At 49.3% G+C, this 21,750-nt stretch overlaps 1 protein-coding gene across 3 annotated transcripts in view; it reads left to right on the top strand.

Annotated features, from left to right (window-relative positions):
* Nucleotides 1-21,750, top strand: part of clcn2c (chloride channel 2c) — an 870,815-nt gene that overhangs the window by 676,667 nt on the left and 172,398 nt on the right. For all 3 annotated transcript variants that reach the window (XM_072474258.1, XM_072474257.1, XM_072474259.1), the window contains one exon: nucleotides 1,153-1,222. In XM_072474258.1, coding sequence (XP_072330359.1) covers nucleotides 1,153-1,222 — 70 coding nt within the window. The remainder of the gene's footprint in view (nucleotides 1-1,152; nucleotides 1,223-21,750) is intronic.

The following is a 21,750-nucleotide window of genomic DNA, read 5'->3' as shown; positions in this document are numbered from 1 at the left end:
ATCTTATAGGGAGCTGTTAGGAATGTCAGGTTTTATAAATGGTTATACTTCAAACTATCTGTTTAATTCCAAGCTAGAATGGAGTTGGGAGTCTTGAGGATAGCTAATTAGCATTTCTACCTGGTTACAAGGTCAATGTCATTAATGTTGCTGTGGAGATGGGCTTGAGAGTGACAGTGAATCATGGAATTGGCCCAAGATTATTGAAAATTTAATGAAGCACAAGTACTTAGAACATAGAACATACAGTGCAGAAGGAGGCTATTCGGCCCACCGAGTCTGCACCGACCCACTTAAGCCCTCACTTCCACCCTATCCCTGTAACCCAATAACCCCTCCTATCCTTTTTGGTCACTAAGGTCAATTTATCATGACCAATCCAACTAACCTGCACGCCTTTGGACTGTGGGAGGAAACCGGAGCACCCGGAGGAAACCCACGCAGACAGGGGGAGAACGTGCAGACTCCACACAGACAATGACCCAGTGGGGAATCGAACCTGGGACCCTGCCACTGTGAAGCCACAGTGCTAACCACTTGTGCTACCGTGCTGCCCAAGTAATGTCATCAACTCCACTCCTACCTCTAGGCTCTGTAATTTTGTGTGATTGATAAGTTAATTTGTATAGTCACAGCTTGGTTTGTTAAATTATTGAGGCCAAATATAATTCTACAACATTGCCAAACTCAATAATTCAAGGTCATCTGTATGGGCTTGTTGGTTGATAGAAATGTTATCAATAACATTTCACAGCAGATTTTCATGCTATATTGCATTTGAGTCTTACTTTTTCCCCCCAAAATACTGCCTGTTTACTATATACGAGTGGATACTATGGAAAATTTCAATTATGAACAGTAGTGTGTAATGTAACCTGTTCATTAATTTGTGTAGCTATTCACCTAAGGCACGTGCTCACATAACAGATATTTTATTTCCATGCTCATGCTTTGCTTTACCTACCTGCAGATGGAACAAAAGATTCCTGTTGATTAATCTGATAAATGTGTCTGAATTATAATTCTATTGCATCTTTTGACTACAGTGGGATTAGGTTCATTGACTGGTTCATGTAATTTTACTTGTCTTGTTATGCTGTAAGCACTTTTCTCTCATTTTTTAATTATAATGAAACCATTTCTTTCTTTCAGTTCTGGATGTCTGCACTAGCCACAACTATCCCTGTACCATGTGGGGCCTTCATGCCAGTCTTTGTTATCGGTGAGCTATTTTTATTTTAGAGTTTTTAGAATTTAAAAAAAATTATGTAAAATGTGTGTTTTTCCTTGATCCCTAACTTTTTTTTAAATTCTCCTCCTTTTTCACATTTTCTCCCACATTTACATCCATCAACAATAAACAATAATCAGCAAGATATATCAGTTCCCATATTAACAACGATCCCATCTACCCACCAACCCCCAAACCTCAACCCGCATGTTTACATAAACAAATGACAAAAAGGAATCAGGGATTACCCGTAGTCACGCTTAATCTTACACAGCTCTCCCCCCCCCCCCCCCCCCCCAAACCCCAGGTCTCCACCTCACTCCCGTTCACTGCCCGGCTTAAACCGGCCAGCGTGGAGGCCCCCGCCCGGGTCCCTTTCCCACTTGCCCAGCCCTAGGAAAGCCCAAAGATCCCCTTTTAGCACGCAAACCCCGCATATCCACCTACACCCCAAAGAACCCTCATTTCGAGTGAAAGTCCCGTCCCTTCCCTTGTCCAAATATATACCACATTGGCTCCTTTAGCCTCTACACCCGCGCGCAGTGATACAAAAAAGAGGAAAATACAGTCATGAGGTTACATCGGCACATGGCCATTCCTCAATTTGCCAGTTCTGCCACAGTCCTTCTGCTTTCGCAAACTCCTCCGCTGCTTCCGCCGTTCCAAAATAAAAGTCCCTGAGCTTGTAAGTCACCCTCAGCTTGTCTGGATATACAATGCCGCACCGCACCTTGCTAATGTACAGTGCCCTCTTCACCCGGTTGAAGGCAGCCCGCTTCCTTGCCAGCTCCACCGTAAAGTCCTGGTATACACGTATACCAGCTCCAGCCCACTGCACCACCCGCTTCTGCTTGGCCCAGCTCAGGACCTTCTCCTTCACACTGTACCTACGGAAGCACAGAGACACTGCCCTTGGCGGCTCACTCGCCTTTGGTACAGGCCTCCACGACCGATGAGCCCGATCCAGTTCATATCGGGAGGGATCCTCCCCTCCCCCAATAGTTTTGCCAGTATCGCGGCAAAATACTCAGTCGGCTTCGGTCCTTCAACTCCTTCGGGCAGCCCCACAATCCTCATTCTGTCGCCTGGATCTGTTTTCCAGGTCTTCCATTTCTCCTCGCAGATCCTTGTTAGTGTCCATCACCTTCCGCATCTCCTTCCCCATCGAGGCAAGTTGATCACCGTGCTGCAATAACGTCTCCTTCACTTCCTTCAGCGCCTCCCCTTGCTCTCGCACCACCGCCACTGCGCTCGCCACCTCCGTCCTCACCGGGGAAACCCTCCTGTGTCTTCACTGTGCCTCCTCCGTGCCTTCTCCCTGCTTCTGCCACCTCCGTAGACCCTGGGACCGGGCTTAAAGCCCCGAAAATGCCGTTCCCGAACGGGAGCCCTCCATTGTGCGGCCGCCTCAAGCCCGCCGTCACCGCCTTGATCCCTAACTTTATCAATTTTCTCTTCAATTTATAATTTTGGAACATCCTTTATTTTAGCTGTGTTTCCACCTGGTCTTTCTGCAACTGTGATTAATAGTATGTACAGTCCTCCTTTATTTCAGTCATCATTAGCGGTCCATGGCTGTTTAACATGTTATCTCCATGCATTATGATTGGTAGCTTATCAGTGGAACTCCAGATCTGCAATAACAAACACCATGCTTGCTACATATTCCTAACTTATTCAGTTGGCTATACGTCTGTTACTTTTTACCATCACTTGATCAAATAAATACGATAAATTATAAGAACTGCTTTTTACTGAAAATACATTCCTTTCTATATTTCACACTACTTTTGCCTTTTATTTTGCCCAGAAATGTATATTTGAAATCTCTTTCTGCCAATATAAATTTGAAAGGATATAATTTCTGCAATTTATTATCTAAATGCCGCATCTTTGCCAAATGAGCTGCTCTGTCAAGCTCTGTACATTATTCATTACAACAGCCAGAACATACAGTATATGAGCTGAACAATGCTGTAGGTCAGGGATCCCTACTGGACTGCATGCCGTCATATTGGTATCCTGGTGATAAAGCAGTTGTGTTTCTGCCAATATGTGTGGGGATAAAAAGACAGGCAATGATCTGTCTGGGAACAGATGAACTAGACTGACGCATTTCAAGTGAAATATACCGCAGTTTACATTATTCCCAGTATGTCAATAAGAATCAAGGGAGAAACTATCTATTGCTTAGTACACAACAAAAGATGGTTATGGGAAGCCAACCATCGCAACTCCAGGACATCGTCTACAAGAGTTCTATCAGTGCGATATCCTGGACCCAACCATTTCAACTGGTTTATCAATTACCTTCCCTCCATCATAAGGTCAGAAGCGGGGTGGTTCATTGATGATGGTGGTTCTATTCTTTCATGGGAAATGGGTGTCACTGGCTAGGCCAGCATTTATTGCCCATCTTTAATTGTCCTTTGAGAAGGGGATGGCACAGTGGTTAGCACTGCTGCCTCACAGCTCCAGGGACTCAAATTCGATTCCAACCTTGGGTGAATGTCGGCGTGGAGTTTGCACATTCTCCATGTGGCTGCGTGAGCTTCCTCCAGATGCTCTGGTTTCCTCCCACAGTCCAAAAATGTGCAGGCAAGGTGGATTGAACGTACTAACTTTCCTCTTAGTGGCGTAAGGTGACATGTACAAGATACACTACAGCAACTCATCAGGGCTTCCTTAACCGCACATTCCAAACCTGCAACCTCTACCATCTGGAAGAACAGGGGTAGCAGAGGCATGGGAACACCATCACCTGTACCTTCCCCTCCCAAGTTGCAAACCATTTTGCCCTGGAACTATATCATCATTCCTTCACTGCTTACGTTAAAAACCCGGCACTCAATTCCTAACAGCACTACCTACACCACATATACTCCAGCAGTTCAAGAAAGTAGCTCACCATCACCTGCTCAGGGGCAATTAGGTATGAGAAAGGAATGCTGGCCTTGCTAGCAATTCCCACATAACATCAACAAATACTTTTGTTTCCCTACATTTTTCCTGTGAATGTATAAATAATTCCTGGAGGAACACTAAAGCTGAAAATAATTAGGCGTATTTTAAGAGTGTGTGCATTAACCTGATGAACAGTGGTAGAGTAATGTGAACAGGGGACTCGATCAATGTTGTGGCTGCCCTATATAAGATGAGTTGTTAAGCTGCCAACAATAAACGTGTGACCCAATAGCAGTTCACCAATTTAGCCATGGGTAATTAGCAGGGCTGGCTCTGTTGCAGCTGAACGGAGCAGTGGCTTTCGTGTCAGGATCAAAAAGAAGCACGACTGTGAGGCAAAAGGCAATTCATGCACAGGAATTACCAGAACTATTATCTACCATTTCAGATAGCTTGGGCTGCAAAACCCACAAGCTCCTGTCAGGATTTTGTCTCCAAATGTTCCAAACAGCTTTATCTGACAGCTGAGGATCTGTTCAATTATCACTGGAAATGACCTCCTGCTGACTTGTTAGTTGGTGGGTAGAAACAGAACTGACAGCAGTCAGCATTGAAACACAGAAAATAGGAGCAGGAGGCTATTCGGCCCTTCAAGCCTGCTCCGCCATTCAATATGATCATGGCTGATCACCCAGCTCAATAGCCTCATCCCGCCTTCCCTCATATCCTTTGAATCCCTTCGCCCCAAGTTCTATATCTAACTTCTTCTTGAAAACATACGATGTTTTGGCCTCAATTGCTTTCTGTGGTAGAGAACTCCACAGATTGACCACTCTCTGGGTGCAGAAATGTGTCCTCATCTCGGTCCTAAATCATCGACCTTGTTTCCTCAGACTGTGACCCCTGGTACTGGACATCCCCACCATCGGGAGCATCCTTCTTGCATCCACCCTGTCAAGTCCTGTTAGCATGTTGTAGGTTTCCATGAAATTCCCCCTCATCTTCAGAACTCCAGTGATAACAATCCTAACTGACTCAATCTGTCCTCATACATCCGACCCACCATCTCAGGAATCAGTCTTGTAAACCTTTTCTGCGCTCCCTGTATAGCAAGAACATCCTTCCTCAGATAAGGAAACCAAAACTGCGCACAATGTGTGGGATTTACCCACCAACGGGCAGCAGAGGCGGCCTGCCAGCAGGATCCACCAATCCCACCATTGTCAACGGGATTTCCCATTGACTGCAGCTTCATCGCCAGGAAACCCAAGGGCCGGTGTGGAACCGGAATACCCCGCTGCTGTGAACAGCTGGTAAATCCCGCCCAATATTCCAGGTGTGGCCTCACCAAGGTCCTGTATAGTTGCAGCAAGACTTCCCTGCTCCTGTACTCGAATCCCCTCGTTATGAAGGCCAATATATGATTTGCCACCTTTACCACCTGTTGCATCTGCGACTGGTGTACGAGAACACCCAAGTCCCTTTGCACATTCCCCTCTCCCAATTTACGACCATTCAGATAATCTGCCTCCTGTTTTTGATGCCAAAGTGGATAACCCCACATCTATCTAAATTATTCTGCATCCGCCATTCATTTGCCCACTCACTCAACTTGTCCAAATCACAATGAAGGATCTTTGCAGCTCTTCACAGCTCACTCTTCCACCCAGCTTTGTATCATCTGCAAATTTGGAGATACTACTATTTTGTCCCCTCATCTAAATCTCAGTATACATTGTAAATACCAGCACTGATCCCTACAATTACCCCACTCGTCACTGCCTGCCGTTTGGAAAAAGACCCGTTTATTCCTTCTTTTTGTTTCCTGTCCACCAACCAGTTTTCTATCCATCTCAATACACTACCCCTAATCCCATGCGCTTTAATTTTGCACGCTAAGATCTTGGGCGGGATTCTCTAATCCCGCGGTAGAGTGGCCACGCCGTCGTAAACGTAGGGGCCAGCACGATGCTGGAGCGGTTCCCGCCGCTCCAGCTGCCGATCCCGGCACGAACTGTGCGCCGCAGGATCCGCGCATGCGCAGAGGCGCCGGTGCCAATGCACACATGCGCAGTGGCCTCCTTCAACGTGCCGGCCCCGACGCAACATGGCGCAGGACGACAGGGGCCAGCGCGTAGGAAAGGAGGCCCCCAGCTAGAGAGGCCGGCCCGCCAATCGGTGGGTGGGCCCCGATCGCGGCCAGGCCACATCGGAGGCCCCCCCCCCCGGGTCGCGCCCCCCCCCCCCCTCCGCCCCCCACAGACCATCACCTGACCCTTCAACGCTGAGGTCCCGCCGGCTCAGAGCAGGTTAGAAAGGCAGCGGCGGGACTCGTTTTTCTTTTCATGGCCGCTCGGCCCATCCGGGCCGGAGAATCGCAGTGGGGCCGCGTAGAGCGGCCCGCGACCGGCGCCACGCCAATGGCGCCGATACTCCGCTCTGCGGAGAATCACATGCCAGCGTCGGGGCGGCGTGGCCCCGTCGCGGGGATTCTCCGGCCCAACCCAGGGCTGGGAGAAACCCGCCCCTTATGTGGGACTTTGTCGAAAGTTTCTAAAAGTCCAAATAAATCACATCCACTGGCTCCCCTTCTTCAACTCAACTAGTTACATCCTCGAAGGATTCCAATAAATTTTGTCATGCATAAGTTTCCTTTCATAAAGCTGTGTTGACTCTGTCCCATCCTGCCACTGTTTTCCAAGTTCTCTGCTGTTAAATCCTTGATAATGGATTCTAGAAATTTCCCCACTACCAACAATCAGGTTTGCTGGTCTATAATTCCCTGTTTTCTCACTTTCTAAATAGTGGAATTATATTAGCTACCCTCCAACAGACAGAGACAAAAATGGTGATGAAGGTGCATGTTTCCTGTTTCCGATGGGAGATTCAGTCACCAGGATGTGGTGAATATCAGGATGACTGTCAACAGTGTGACCAGTCACCATTTGTTATGTTAGCTTTAAGCAAAGCAGTAGCGACACAGGAATTACCTTTTTTAAGGAAGCAGGTATTTTGGATACATCTAGTGGTAAATGCTTCCCATTTCAAGTGCCCATTAACCGACATGGTTTCAGAAGTTTCCACATTTTACCTTTAAGAAAATCACGGAACTGTATTCAGAGAACAGTTGAAATGTTATCAGATTCATTTTCATATAACCAACTAATTCAATATACCTCAAAACAGATTTATTTATTAGATATCTTTCAAGTGAATTTATGTTAATGAATCATCCAGTGCTCCTTTGCAGCACCACAATTCATGTCTCATTCAAACTTCAAATTTTGAAGTTCTTGTATATAAGAGACAATCGTTTCTGTGCATTGCCTTTCTTGGCTGTTTTCCATCAAAATCCTCAATGTACTGGAATATTCTTACTTCATCTGAATGTGTCTCTGGACAATTTTTGAACGGAATGTGTGTTTTTAAGGCAACCAGTAGACATAGAAGCATAGAAAATAGAAGCTGGAGGAGGCCTTTTGGCCCTTTGAGCCTGTTCAGCCATTCATTATGATCATGGTTTCAATACCCTGATCCTGCCTCCCCCCCCCCCCCCATATCCCTTGATCCCTTTAGTTCCAAGAGCTACATCTAATTCCTTCTTGAAATTACACAATGGTTTGGCCTCAACTACTTTCTGTGGTAGTAAATTCCACAGATTCACCACTCTCTGGGTGAAGAAATTTCTCCTCACCTCAGTCCTGAAAGGTTTATTACCCCTTATCCTCAAACTATGACCCCTAGTTCTGGACTCCCCCACCATCAGGAACATTCTTCCTGAATCTACCCTGTCTAATCCTGTTAGAATTTTATAAGTTTCTATGAGATCCCCTCTCACTCTTCTAAACTCCAATGAATATAATCCTAACTGACTTAATCTCTCCTCATATGACAGTCCGGTCATCTCAGGAATCAGCCTGGTAAAACTTTGCTGCACTCCCTCCAGAGCAAGAACATCCTTCCACAGATAAGGACACCAAAACGGCACACAGTACTCCAGGGGTGGCCTCACCAATGCCCTATGCAATCGCAATAAAACATCTCTATTCCTATACTCAAATCCTCTGGCTATGAAGACCAATGTAACATTTACTTACGGTTCTATATTTAGTCCCAGGTTTGACACTTAACTGTAAATGATTGATTCTGTTTTTAAGCCTTGAAGCCTCTGTTTAAGCTGTGGAGAACCTTTGAGCATAGTTACTGTGGACATGTTTCTGGGTAGCCCTCAGAAAACTGTGCACATGTCATGTAGATTGAAGCAGCAAATATTTTCCACCATGCATAGGAAGAATGTGGGCTCTATAAAATTTTCCACCCATTAGCGTGAATGCAACGTCCTTTCATCTGCGTCCCCAGAATGTGCTCCCAAAAACACAAATTACCTCACGATGGAAAGTTCACATAATATGCCCTAAAACTTTGAATTTAAACCAGTTACGAAGACTGGGTTGGTGTCTCAGTGAAACTGGAGCATGGCCGGAGATATAGTCTAACTAGTGTGATCATATGGGATTAATTAAGTCAAAAGATGAAGGGAAAGACATTTGGGCCATGTTGGCGAAACTGGCCTGATGATGGAAAAGTTGCTGATCTCCATCCACATCCTAATACCCAACTGCATCTTGAATGGGGCCAAAGCTCTTAACTACAATACCCCGAGCCACAATTATCCCTGGGACAGAATGTTTCATACTGGCAGGAGTGTGATGTGGCCAATTTCAGAATACACACCCATTATATATTCCTCGCGGTTTTTCTTTCCGTCAAGTCTACGATACTGCTTGCTGCCTACTTTGGTTGGTAACCAGCAAATCAGTCCACAGTTGAAATGGTGTGAATATTGTAATCCGATTGCAACTTCTGTGGAGATGGCAGCAGTCCTTGCCTGATCAAAGGAAAATTAAGAAAGCATGGGCTGGCAAACTGTATTAATTGATGACGGAGGGGAAAAGGATGACTAAACACAATTTCTGTGCAGAAATAAAAGCAGAAAATGCTGGATAAACTCAGCAGGACTGGCAGCATCTGTAGAGAGAAACTGGTTAACATTTTGAGCCCAAATGACCCTTCCACAGAACTAGATTTTGCACTGTTCTGGCTTCCTTATTTAAGGAAGGTTGTAAATGCATTGGAAGCAGTTCAGAGAAGGTTTACTGGACCAATACCTGGGAATGGGTAGGTCGTGTTAATGTTGGAAGGTTAGGTGTGTACCCACTGTAGTTTAGAAGGGTAAGAAACATATTGATTCAAACATATAAGATCCTGAGGGATCTTGACAGGATTGATGCGGAGAGGATGTTCCCTCTTGTGGGAGAATTTAGAACTATGGGTCACAATTTAAAAATCTGGGGCGAAATTCTCCACCAACGGCGCGATGTCCGCCGACTGGCGCCCAAAACGGCACCAATCAGACGGGCATCGCGCCGCCCCAAAGGTGCGGAATGCTCTGCATCTTTGGGGGCGGAGCACCAACATTGAGGGGCTAGGCCGACGCCGGAGGGATTTCCGCACCGCCAGCTGGCGGAAATGGCGTTTGTTGCCCCACCAGCTGGCGTGGAAATGACATCTCCAGGCGGCGCATGCGCGGGAGCGTCAGCGGCCGCTGACAGTTTCCCGCGCATGCGCAGTGGGGAGAGTCACTTCCGCCGTGGCGGAGGCGGAAGGGCAAGAGTGCCCCCATGGCACAGGCCCACCCGCGGATCGGTGGGCCCTGATCGCGCACGGGCCAGGCCACCGTGGGGGCACCCCCCGGGGTCAGATCGCCCCGCGCCCCCCCCAGGACCCGGAGCCCGCCCACGCCGCCTTGTCCCGCCGGTAAATACCTACTTTAATTTACGCCGGCGGCACAGCCAATTTCTTGGCGGGACTTCGGCCCATCCGGGACGGAGAATTGAGCGGGGAGGCCCGCCAACCGGCGCGGCCCGAATCCCGCCCACGCCGAATATCCGGTACCGGAGACTTGGGCGGGGGCGGGATTCACGGCGGCCAACGGCCTTTCTCCGACCCGGCGGGGGGTCGGAGAATGACGCCCATGTTGTCACCCATTTCAGAAAGAGATTTGTTTTTCTCTCAGAGGACAATGTGTCTTTGAAACACTCTTCCTGAAAAGGCAGTGGAAGCGGGGTCTTTGATAAATGTTGAGGTAGAGGTGGATAGGTTCTTGGTAAGCAAGGGGATAGGTGAGAATGTGGTGTTGAGGTTACCATCAGATCACCAATGACGTTATTGAATGGTAGTGCAGGCTCGAGGGGCCTGCTGGCCTATTCCTACTCCCAAGTCATATGTTTGAATGCTCATATGATTTATGCCTGAACTTTGTAAATAACTATGTCATTTCGCTCAATTTTTTTTTTAAAAATATTTTTTTATTAAGGTTTTTTAACAACACAATTTTTTCCCCTTACAAACAGTAACTCCCCACCCGTAACAAAATAATGCAAAATCTCCCTGAGCAAGATATATACATAGCAAGATGGTATATTTACATAGCTTTATACACTGGCTCTTGGCCGCACGTACCGTTTCCCCCCACCCTCCATGCCATCTCCCGCTCGTCCATCCCCTCAAACAATCTCTCGTTCCCCCCCCCCAGGGTTGCTGCTGCTGCTGACCGACCTTCTTCTAACCCTCCGCGAGATATTCTAGGAACGGTTGCCACCGCCTGTAAAACCCCTGTGCAGACCCTCTCAAAGCAAACTTAATTCTCTCCAATTTTATGAACCCCGCCATGTCGTTAATCCAGGCCTCCAGGCTGGGGGGCTTTGCCTCCTTCCACAATAGCAAGACCCTTCGCCGGGCTACTAGGGACGCAAAGGCCAGAATTCCGGCCTCTTTCGCCTCCTGCACTCCCGGCTCATCCACTACTCCAAATATTGCTAGTCCCCAGCTTGGCTTGACCCGGACTTTCACCACCTGGGATATTACTCCCGCCACTCCTCTCCAGAACCCCTCCAATGCCGGGCATGACCAAAACATATGGACATGGTTCGCCGGGCTCCCTGAACATCTTTCACATCTATCCTCTACCCCAAAGAACCTACTCAGCCTCGCCCTCGTCAAATGCGCTCTGTGAACCACCTTAAATTGTATCAGACTGAGCCTGGCACACGAGGAGGAGGTATTAACCATGCCCAGGCCATCCGCCCATAGCCCTTCCTCAATCTCCTCCCCCAGCTCCTCCTCCCATTTACTTTTCAATTCTTCTACTCGCGCTTCTCCCTCTTCTTTCATCTCTTGGTATATTTCCGACACCTTGCCCTCCCCGACCCATGCCCCCGAGATCACCCTATCTTGAACTTCTTGTGCCGGGAGCAACGGAAATTCCCTCACCTGTCGCCTCACAAAAGCCCTCACCTGCATATATCTAAATGCATTTCCCGGGGGTAACTCAAATTTCTCCTCCAGTGCCCCGAGGCTCGCAAATGTCCCGTCAATGAACAGGTCCGCCATTCTTCTTATCCCCGCCCGATGCCAGCCTTGGAACACCCCGTCCATCTTCCCCAGGACAAACCGGTGGTTACCCCTGATCGGGAACCACACCGATGCTCCCATTGCACCCCTGTGCCTTCTCCACTGGCCCCAGATCCTTAGTGTTGCCGCCACCACCGGGCTTGTGGTGTATTTTGCCGGCGAGAGCGGCAGCGGTGCCGTTACCAACGCCCCCAGGCTCGTTCCCTTACAGGACGCCATCTCCATCCTCTTCCATGCCGCCCCCTCTCCCTCCATGACCCACTTGCGGATCATCGCCACGTTTGCTGCCCAGTAGTAATTCCCTAGGTTTGGCAAAGCCAACCCTCCTCGGTCCCTGTTGCGTTCCAAGAACCCTCTCCTAACCCTCGGGGTCTTATTTGCCCACACATACCCCATAATACTCCTACGTACTCTCTTGAAAAAGCCCTTAGTGATCACGATGGGGAGGCACTGAAACACGAACAAAATCCTCGGAATGACCACCATTTTGACCGACTGCACCCTACCCGCCAACGAGAGCGGGAGCATGTCCCATCTTTTTAAATCCTCCTCCATTTGCTCCACCACCCTCGTCAAATTCAGTTTATGTAGGGCCCCCCAACCTCTGGCTATCTGGATTCCCAGATACCGAAAACTCCTCTCCGCCCTCCTCAGCGGTAGGTCCCCTATCCCTCTTTCTTGGTCCCCTGCCTGTAATACAAAAAGCTCACTCTTCTCTACATTAAGCTTGTAGCCCGAGAACTCTCCAAACTCCTTCAGAGTCTGCATGACCTCCACCATCCCCTCCATTGGGTCCGCCACGTATAGCAGCAGGTCATCCGCATATAGCGATACCCGATGCTCCTCTCCCCCACGGACTATCCCCCTCCATTTCCTAGACTCCCTAAGTGATATGGCCAAGGGTTCGATCGCCAATGCAAACAACAGGGGGGACAGGGGGCACCCCTGCCTCGTCCCTCGGTACAGCCGAAAGTACTCCGACCTCTGCCGGTTCGTCACTACACTCGCCACCGGGGCGCTGTAAAGGAGCTTAACCCATCTAATAAACCCTCCCCCGAACCCAAACCTGCGCAATACCTCCCAGAGGTACTCCCACTCTACTCGGTCAAAGGCTTTTTCCGCGTCCATAGCTGCCACTATCTCCGCCTCTCCCTCCTCCGACGTCATCATTATCACGTTTAAGAGCCGCCGCACATTGGTATTTAACTGCCTGCCCTTTACGAATCCCGTTTGGTCCTCGTGAATCACCCCCGGGACACAGTCCTCAATCCTAGTGGCCAGTACCTTCGCCTATAGCTTAGCATCCACATTGAGGAGCAAAATCGGCCTGTACGATCCACATTGCAGTGGATCCTTGTCTCGCTTTAGAATCAAGGAGATTGTCGCCTCCGACATTGTCTGGGGCAGAGTTCCCTCCTCTCTTGCCTCGTTGAAGGTCCTCACTAGTAGCGGGGCCGGCAGGTCCACATATTTTCTATAGAACTCCACCGGGATCCCGTCCGGCCCCGGGGCCTTCCCCGCCTGCATGCTCCCCAAACCCTTACTCAACTCCTCCAACCCAATTGGTGCCCCCAAACCAACCGCCTCCTGCTCCTCCACCCTCGGGAACCCCAGCTGGTCCAGGAATCACCTCATCCCCCCTTCCCCCCCTGGGGGCTGGGATCTGTACAGCTCTTCATAGAAGTCCTTGAATACCTTATTTATTTTCGTTGCACTTCGATCCGTGGCTCCCCTTCCATCTTTGATTCCCCCTATTTCCCTCGCTGCCGCTCTCTTAGGGAGCTGGTGCGCCAGCATCCGACTAGCCTTTTCCCCGTACTCATAAGTCGCCCCTTGCGCCTTCCTCCACTTGTCCACGTCTCCCTCACTCTCCAGTCCCCCAGCCGGGGGACCCCCGTCCCAGCCACCTCTTCTGTGTCCCGTTCTCTTTCGGCCAGTGCAGCAGCAACCCCCCCCCCCCCCCCCCGCTAGATCCCCGTCTAGCTTTTTTGCTCCCCCATATCCCTCCCGTAAGTCAGCTGACATCTGCTGACCCCGGCTTCCCCCGCCATCCCTTTGACCCCCCCGTGTGGGAATCTCCCAATCAATGTACATTCCTTTGTTCCCCTTCCCGCCTTTCTTGCCGCGCGAGGGAAAAACAACCCCGCGCTTTCCAAAGCCTGCCCCGCCCCCCATGGCGCAGCTCCTGTCATGGCCTTGTCCCTCTCCCCCAGCCCATACAGCATTTCCTGCGCGTGGTTGACCCCCTATGTACAACAACCATCATACTACAACCCTCAAACACCCCCCTCCCACACAAACCCTCAATTAGAGTCCAATTTTTCAGCTAGTATAAAGGTCCACGCCTCTTCGGGCGTTTTGAAGTAGTGGTGTTGGCCATTATGTGTAACCCACAGTCGCACTGGCTGCAACATTCCAAATTTCACTCCTTTCCGATGCAGCACCGCTTTGGCCCGGTTGAAACCCGCTCTCCGGTTAGTGACCTCCGCGCTCCAGTCCGGGTATATTCTGATCTCCGCATTGTCCCACTTGCTGCTCCGTTCCTTCTTGGCCCATTTCAGGACCCTCTCTCTGTCCGTAAACTGGTGAAATCTCACCACCATCGCCCTTGGCGGCTCTTTTGCCTTGGGCTTCCTCGCTAGCACTCGGTGCGCCCCATCCAGCTCCAGCAATCCCGGGGGGGCCTCCACACCCATCAGCGTCCCAATCATTGTGCCCGCATATGCCGCGGCATCGGCTCCCTCCACTCCTTCTGGGAGACCCAGGATCCTCAAGTTGTTTCTCCTTGATCTGTTCTCCAGGTCTTCGAGTCTTCCCGCCCACGTCTTGTGCAGCGCCTCGTGCCGCTCCACTCTCTCCGCCAGGCCCATGAGCTCGTCGTCGTTCTCACTCACTTTTTCCTGGATCTTCACCTCTTGGGCTTTCTGGGTTGCTCCAAGTCTTTCAATCATTGCCAGTATAGGAGCCACCATCTCCTTACGCAGCTCCTCGAAGCAACACTTGATGAACTCTTTCATCTCCTCTCTGTCCGTGGGTGCCGCCATTTTGCTTTTTTCTTCTTTCTTCTCCCGCTGCTCCAGGGCCGCTTTTTTCGCCGTTTCACTGCGGGTCCGATCTGTGCAGGTTAGTAGGGGACCTTTCTCCTTCCTTCCCCACGGGTTGGTTTTTTAAAAAGGGCCGTTGGGGCTCCGTTAGCGGGCCCAAAAGTCCGTTTTCGCGGGAGCTGCCGAATCGCGCGGCTTAGCTCTGCATCGCCGGAAGTCATTTCGCTCAATTTTTAAAAAATTAATTTAGTGTCCCCAATAATTTTTTTCCAATTAAAGGGCAATGTAGCATGGCCAATCCACCTGCCCTGCACATCTTTGGGTTGTGGGGGTGAGACCCACGCAGACACGGGGAGAATGCGCAAACTCCACACGGACAGTGACCCGGGGCCAGGATCGAACCCGGGTCCTCAGCGCCGTAGGCAGCAGTGCTAACCACTGCGCCACTTTGCCGCCCTAATTTTGCTCAATTTTAAGTTGGTAGCACCTTGCCTGTTTTATTGAGGTTGTGCCGTGTGAAACAGTAACGTTGATTTTTCTGCAAATTTACCCTTTTGTGGGGCAATTGTCCCCACTCTCTCCCAGTTTCTGATGCAAAAAATAAAAACTCAAAAAATACTCCAGGTATTCGAAGTTTTGAAATTAGCAATTTAAACTGGCTTTAAAGCTACTGATTTCTAATTTTTTTAAAAACTGGTTAACCCTAAATAAAGGTGTCAATAGAAGCAAGGCTGCAGAAACCTACTGTAAAAGCAAATTTGTGCATTAATTTGTTTGGGAGTATTTTGTACAAACTCTCACATGCACAATTTGACTAATCCACTGGGATTGTCTCTTTATATCCTAGTTCTATAGATCAAACGTCACATGTAATCATTTCTAATCTGTCATCTTTACCATTTCTGGTTCTTAGGCTGCACAGTACATACTCAGGGTGGATATTATAAACTATAACATTACATTTTTAATGTAGAACTAGGTGACATGAATGAAACATTATTATGCTGTTGTTGAGACAGAAGCATATGCCCTCCAATTTTCTCCTGGTGATGAAAGTGATCCGGTTTTATTAGTAACACATTGTTTCTATATTCAGTGCATTCGATAATAAACATATTCCCCAAGTTAAAAACCTTCTGAGGGACAAGAGCTAGAAATTAGTTCACACAGTTCTGGACAGAGAATTGTGAATCGCAACCTGGCCACACCCATTGCCATGGAGATGAGCTGCATGAGAATTTGGTGCTGGCCCTTATTTAGTTGATTGTATGTTGGCTCAGGAACTCATGCAAAACTACTGACTGCCTGAGTGTTCAACAGAGCCCAAGCAGTGTTCACAGAGAGTACATGGTGCAGACAGACTGCTGCTCTTCAAGCCAGCCTCTCCCTCTTATAGGAAAGCTGCTCTGAATCATAGGAGAGACACTATGGTTCTGCAGGGAGACTTGGAAGGGAGTGAGAGCAGGTGACCAGGGGAGGTCAATTCCTGGAGTCTCTTCCTGAGGATCTGGCAGCAGGACCACAAGAAGCCTAACGGCCTGACGTGGGTGGTCACGATCAGTGAATGCATCTTAACCACCACACCACCAGCCTCTCACGCTGCATAATGCAGCACACATTTACCCATCCCTGACACTCCGGGCTCATGCCTAGGGAGAAATGTTATTTAGGTGCTGCCAGTATCTAAAGATTACAAAGGGACAAACCTGGCTGCCTTACCATATGACTGCTCATAATTTCCGTTCTATTTCCAAATATGGTTGGGGTCTTAGGTTCAATAGTCACACGTGGTTTATTGTTTTAAGACATTCATCCTGAGGTTGGTGGGGGGGGGGGGGTCTTTTGTTTCAAAAAAGTCCCATTCAATTTGGGAGTGTCTTTTGATGGTCTCAGGATATGTATAACTAACACCTTTTCGTTTGGGTTATCTACCTGTTAAGACAGTGAATCATCTTTGAATACACAGGACAGGTCATGTGACCTTCGGCTGTCAACCTTAAAGCACACCTGGTTAATTTTTAAAACAAAAGTTAATTTCAAAGTGACCACATTTCTTAAAAGTTAGGAATAGGATTTTTTTAAATTGGGCATAAAAGGTAATAACATTTCTTCAAATAATAACTGGCCACAGCTGCCAGAGTGCCATTGTGGAGGGGGAACCCTTCTATGGGCAGTCTGTGGCCGCAGCGATGACCATTCCTAAGTTGAGGTTGTTGGAGAGTCCGGTTCAATAATCAGCATGCAGCTGAGTAGCTGCCAACCACCTGCATCGACATATTCTGAAATGGCCCAGGGACATGGAGATACCAGCCAACGAGAGCCAGTGTTGGGAAATTCCAGGTCATAGTACCATTGACCCTACCTCCTCTGGAGATGAAATTTCTTCCCATTAATTCTAAGGATGTAGAATCTGTTAGTTTGGTAAATGTACAGAATTGGGACCGAATCTTCCTCTGGGCTCAGGGGAAACCCCAACCTGGCACTTTTCACGGCTCGCAAATTAGACCTTGTTTTCACATGCCTTTTATTTGATTTTTCATACTGGGCTCGAATTCGCAGTGCAGGACCTGCCACACTGGGGTGCTTGAGAATGCGGGTGTGAAGGTTGGTCAGTTAGAAGGCCCACCTCAGTTCTCTAAAACAGTTACGCCAGCTCCCAACAATGTTTAAAGGCCCCCTAATCCTCACCTAGCAGCTCCCTCACACTCACACCCATTCCCAATGCCATCACTCTGCTGCCCCTCTCCCTCCATGTATCCTCCACTATACCATGTACCCTCCACTACACCATGTACAGTCCTCCAATTTCATGCAGAATCAATGGCAAATACATTACATTCCTTTGGAGGGGAGAGGGGAAAATAAACCTTTCGCCATCTTATAAAAGCCTCCATATAATTGATATCAGGATCAAATGAATTCCGCCCATGTAAAAAAACCTTGCAATACTATTAACTAGAAACTACACCAAAGGGGCAATCTGTTGTTATAGCTCCTTGAATCTGTCATCCAATCTCAAATGAATGGATCATGTACTGTGCTGAAACCCATTAGTACTTGAAATTCAGCCAAGTGTTCACTAGCTACTGGTCACAGCTATCCAAACAATGGACCACTTTGTGGAAGGAAAGAACAGAAGGTGCTCATTTCAGTTTCAAAGCAGAGTGCCTGTCAATCGATGTAAGGGAGCAGGTAGTTAGATTCCTTTCTAGTGTCAAAACCAGGTTTTTAATCAGTCAGAGCCAAAATCACAGTAGAAAAGATGACAACACAGTGACAGGAAATCTTATAATATATTTCACTGCATTATGGCGCTTTCTCCGTGGAAACACATTGTAATGCACATGAACAAATACGCATGGTGGTCAATATAAAGGTTAACTTGGCTTTAAATGGACACATTGCTATGATGAATTACAGCATTAAAAACACATCTACAAGAATTAACAGCACCCATTGGTGACATTTGAAGGTGACACTTTACACTTACTTCTCAGAGGTTTCTGACTCCTCAGCAGGCTTTCTGTTTTCTTCATGAACTCTCAAACCTGATGTGTTCTTAATCGGCTTCCAACCCATCACACATTTAGATAAAGTGGAAACCAGATTTTCATCGACCATTTCAAATGGGGACCTCACCACAGTGTGGAAGGTGTGCTTTTCATACTAGGTATTCCCGACACACACAAAAGGCAGAGGAAAAGTGCACGAGGTCAGGAATGCAGAGGATTGCTTCCAGAAAAATCAACTAAACGTAACTGTTCACAGATCAAAACTGGTGTCTGCACCCCGATTTGGCCCCAAGAGGGGGAATGGTGTGGGTGTGTGTGTCGTTGTATGTGTGCAGAGTAGGTGTGTGTTAGTTGTGAGTGTGTGCAGAGCTCTTGCGTGTTGTAAGCGTGTGCAGAGCTCTTGCGTGTTGTGAGCATGTGCAGAGCTCTTATGTGTTGTGAGCGTGTGCAGAGCTCTTACGTGTTGTGAACGTGTGCAGAGCTCTTGCGTGTTGTGAGCGTGTGCAGAGTTTTTGCATGTTGTGAGCGTGTGCAGAGCTCTTGCGTGTTGTGTGCGTGTGCAGAGCTGGTGCTGTTCAGTGTGAGTGTGAACAGTGCTGATGCATGTCATTGTGAGTGTGCAGAGCTGGTGCGTGTCGGTATATGTGTGTGCAGAGCTGGTGCGTGTCGGTATGTGTGTGCAGAGCTGGTGCGTGTCGGTATGTGAGTGTGCAGAGCTGGTGCGTGTCGGTATGTGTGTGCAGAGCTGGTGCGTGTTGGTATGTCTGTGTGCAGAGCTGGTGCATAGTGGTTAGCACAATGGTTTCACAGCGCCAGGGTCCCAGGTTCGATTCCCGGCTTGGGTCACTGTCTGTGCAGAGTCTGCACATTTTCCACGTGTCTGCATGGGTTTCCTCCGGGTGTTCCGATTTCCTCCCACAGTCCAAAAATGTGCAGGGGTAGGTGGATTGGCCATGTTAAATTGCCCTTAGTATCCAAGTAAGGTACGGTGCGGTTACAGGGATAGTGTGGAAGTGTGGGGATAGGGTGGAGTTGTGGGCTTAGGTAGGGTGCTCTTTCCAAGGGCTGATGCAGACTCGATGGGCCGAATGGCCTCCTTCTGCACTATAAATTCTGTGTCTGTGTGGTGTGTGGGTGCAGAGCTGGTATGTGTGCAGAGCTGGTGCATGTCGCAGTGTGTGCACGCAGAGGTGATCCATGTCGCAGTGCATGTGCGCACAGTGCTGGTGTGTGTCGCTCTGAATGTGCAGATCTGGTGTGTGTCGTTGTGACTGTGGGAAGAGCTGGTGCATGTCGCTGTGTGTTTATGCACAGAGCTGGTGTTTGTGTATATGTGTGTGCAGAGGTGGCGTGTGCAGAGCTGCTGCATGTCGCATTGTGTGTGTACAGAGCTGGTGCATGTCGCAGTGCCCGCGTGCAGAGCTGATGCATGTCGCATTGTGCAGAGGTGGTGCATGTCGCTGTGTGTGCAGAGCTGGTGCATGTCGCTGTGTGTGTGTGCACGCACGCATACCTGGTGCATGTCGAAGTGTGTGTGTAGAGCTGGTGCATGTCGCTGTGTGTGAGTGTTGTGCAGATCTGGTGCATGTCAAAATGTGTGTGCAGAGCTAGTGCATGTCGCATTGAGTGTGTGTGTGTGTGCAGAGCTGGTGCATGTTGCAGTGTGTGCCGCGCAGAGCTGGTGCGTGTTGTTGTGTATGCAGGGCTGGTGCGTGTCGCTGTGTGTGTGTGTTGACAGAGCCGATGCATGTCACTGTGTGTGAGTGTGGGCAGAGATGGTGCATGTCGCTGTGTGTGTGTGGGCAGAGTTGGTGTATGTCTGAGTGTGTGTGTGTGTGTCGGCAGAGCTGGTGAATGTCGCTGTGTGTGTGTGGGCAGAGTTGGTGTATGTCTGAGTGTGTGTGTGTGTGTCGGCAGAGCTGGTGAATGTCGCTGTGTGTGCCGCGCAGAGCTGTTGGGTGTCGCTGTGTGTGTGTGTGTCAGCAGAGCTGGTGCGTGTGGGCAGAGTTGGTGCATGTCTGAGTGTGTGTATGTATTAGTGTATATGCAGAGCTGGTGAATATCGCTGTATGTGTGTGTGTGCAGAACTGGTGCATGTCACTGTGTGCACGCACCTGGTGTGTGTGGGTGCACAGAGCTGGTATGTGTCACTCTGAGTGTGCGCGTGCGGGCTGAGCTGGTGTCTGTCACGGTGTGTAAATGCAGAGCTGCTGCGTGTCACTGCCTGTGTGCTCAGAGTTCGTGCGTGTCACTGTGTGTGTGTCTGCAGAGCTGGTGTCTGTCGCTCTGTGTGTGCGCATGCAGAGCTGGTGTCTGTCGCTCTATGATGCAGAGCTGATGTCTGTCGCTCTGTGTGTGTGTGTGCGCAGAGCTGGTGTGTGTCACTGTGTGTGTGTGTGCAGAGCTGGTGTCTGGCATGGTGTGTGTATGTGTGTGTGTGCAGAGCTGGTGCCTGTCACTGTGTGTGTGTGCAGAGCTGGTGCCTGTCACTGTGTGTGTGTGCAGAGCTGTGTCTGTTGCTGTGTGTGTGTGTGTGTGCGCGCAGAGCTGGTGCATTTCGCTGTGTGTGTGCAGAGCTGTGTCTGTCTGTTGCTGTGTGTGTGTGTGCGGAGCTGGTGCGTTTCGCTGTGTGCGCGCAGAGCTGGTGCATTTCGCTGTGTGTGTGCAGAGCTGTGTCTGTCTGTTGCTGTGTGTGTGTGTGCAGAGCTGGTGCGTTTCGCTGTGTGCGCGCAGAGCTGGTGCATTTCGCTGTGAGTGTGCAGAGCTGTGTCTGTGTCTGTTGCTGTGTGTGTGTGTGCAGTGCTGGTATGTGTTTCTGTGTATGTGTGTGTGCAGAGCATAGGTGGGATTCTCTGCGAACCGGCGGGGCTGGCAACTCCGGCGCGAAGGAATGGCTTGAATCACTCCGGCATCGGGCCGCCCCGAAGGAGACCTCCGCACCTTCAGGGGCTAGGCCGGCGGCGGAGTGGTTTACGTCGCACCGGCCGGCGTGGAAGGGGCTTCTAACCGGCGCCGAATTTACGCAAACGGGCAGCCACTCGGCCCATCGAGGGCCGGAGAATCACCGGGGGGGGGGGGGGCGCTGCTAGCGGCCGCTGACCGGCGCGGCGATTCCCGCCCCTGCCACATCCCCGGCGCCGGAAAATTCAGCAGCCGGCGGGGGCGGGATTCACGGCACCCCTGGCGATTCTCCAATCCAGCGGGGGCTTGGAGAAACCCGCCCCTGGTGTCTGTCGCTATGTGTGCGGACAGAGCTGATGAGTGTCAGTGTGCCCGTGCAAAGCTGTTGTTTATTTATATGTGAAGATGGTGCAATGTGCAAGTTGTCAAGTTTCCATAATTCGATTTTTAAATCTTATTTAATATCTTCACATTATATGCAAGGATAATTTCCATCTTCCCATCTGTATCTCTGGGAGCCTTACTTGTCCATTTTGAGAAATCATGGTGGTGTTCCTTGTAATTTGACATTGATTAAATTCAGTGGACAGAAAATCATGGGCAGAGCAGCTGTAATTTCACAACGTGTGGGTTCTGCAGCTGGGCCGCCTCAGCAATGGCGCAAACTTAGAAAATCTGCTCTCGT

This window comes from Scyliorhinus torazame, chromosome 14 (assembly GCF_047496885.1).
Source record: "Scyliorhinus torazame isolate Kashiwa2021f chromosome 14, sScyTor2.1, whole genome shotgun sequence".
Classification (NCBI taxonomy): Eukaryota; Metazoa; Chordata; class Chondrichthyes; order Carcharhiniformes; family Scyliorhinidae; genus Scyliorhinus; species Scyliorhinus torazame.
The sequence above is the reverse complement of the archived record's forward strand: the minus strand, read 5'-3'. Positions and strand labels throughout refer to the sequence as shown.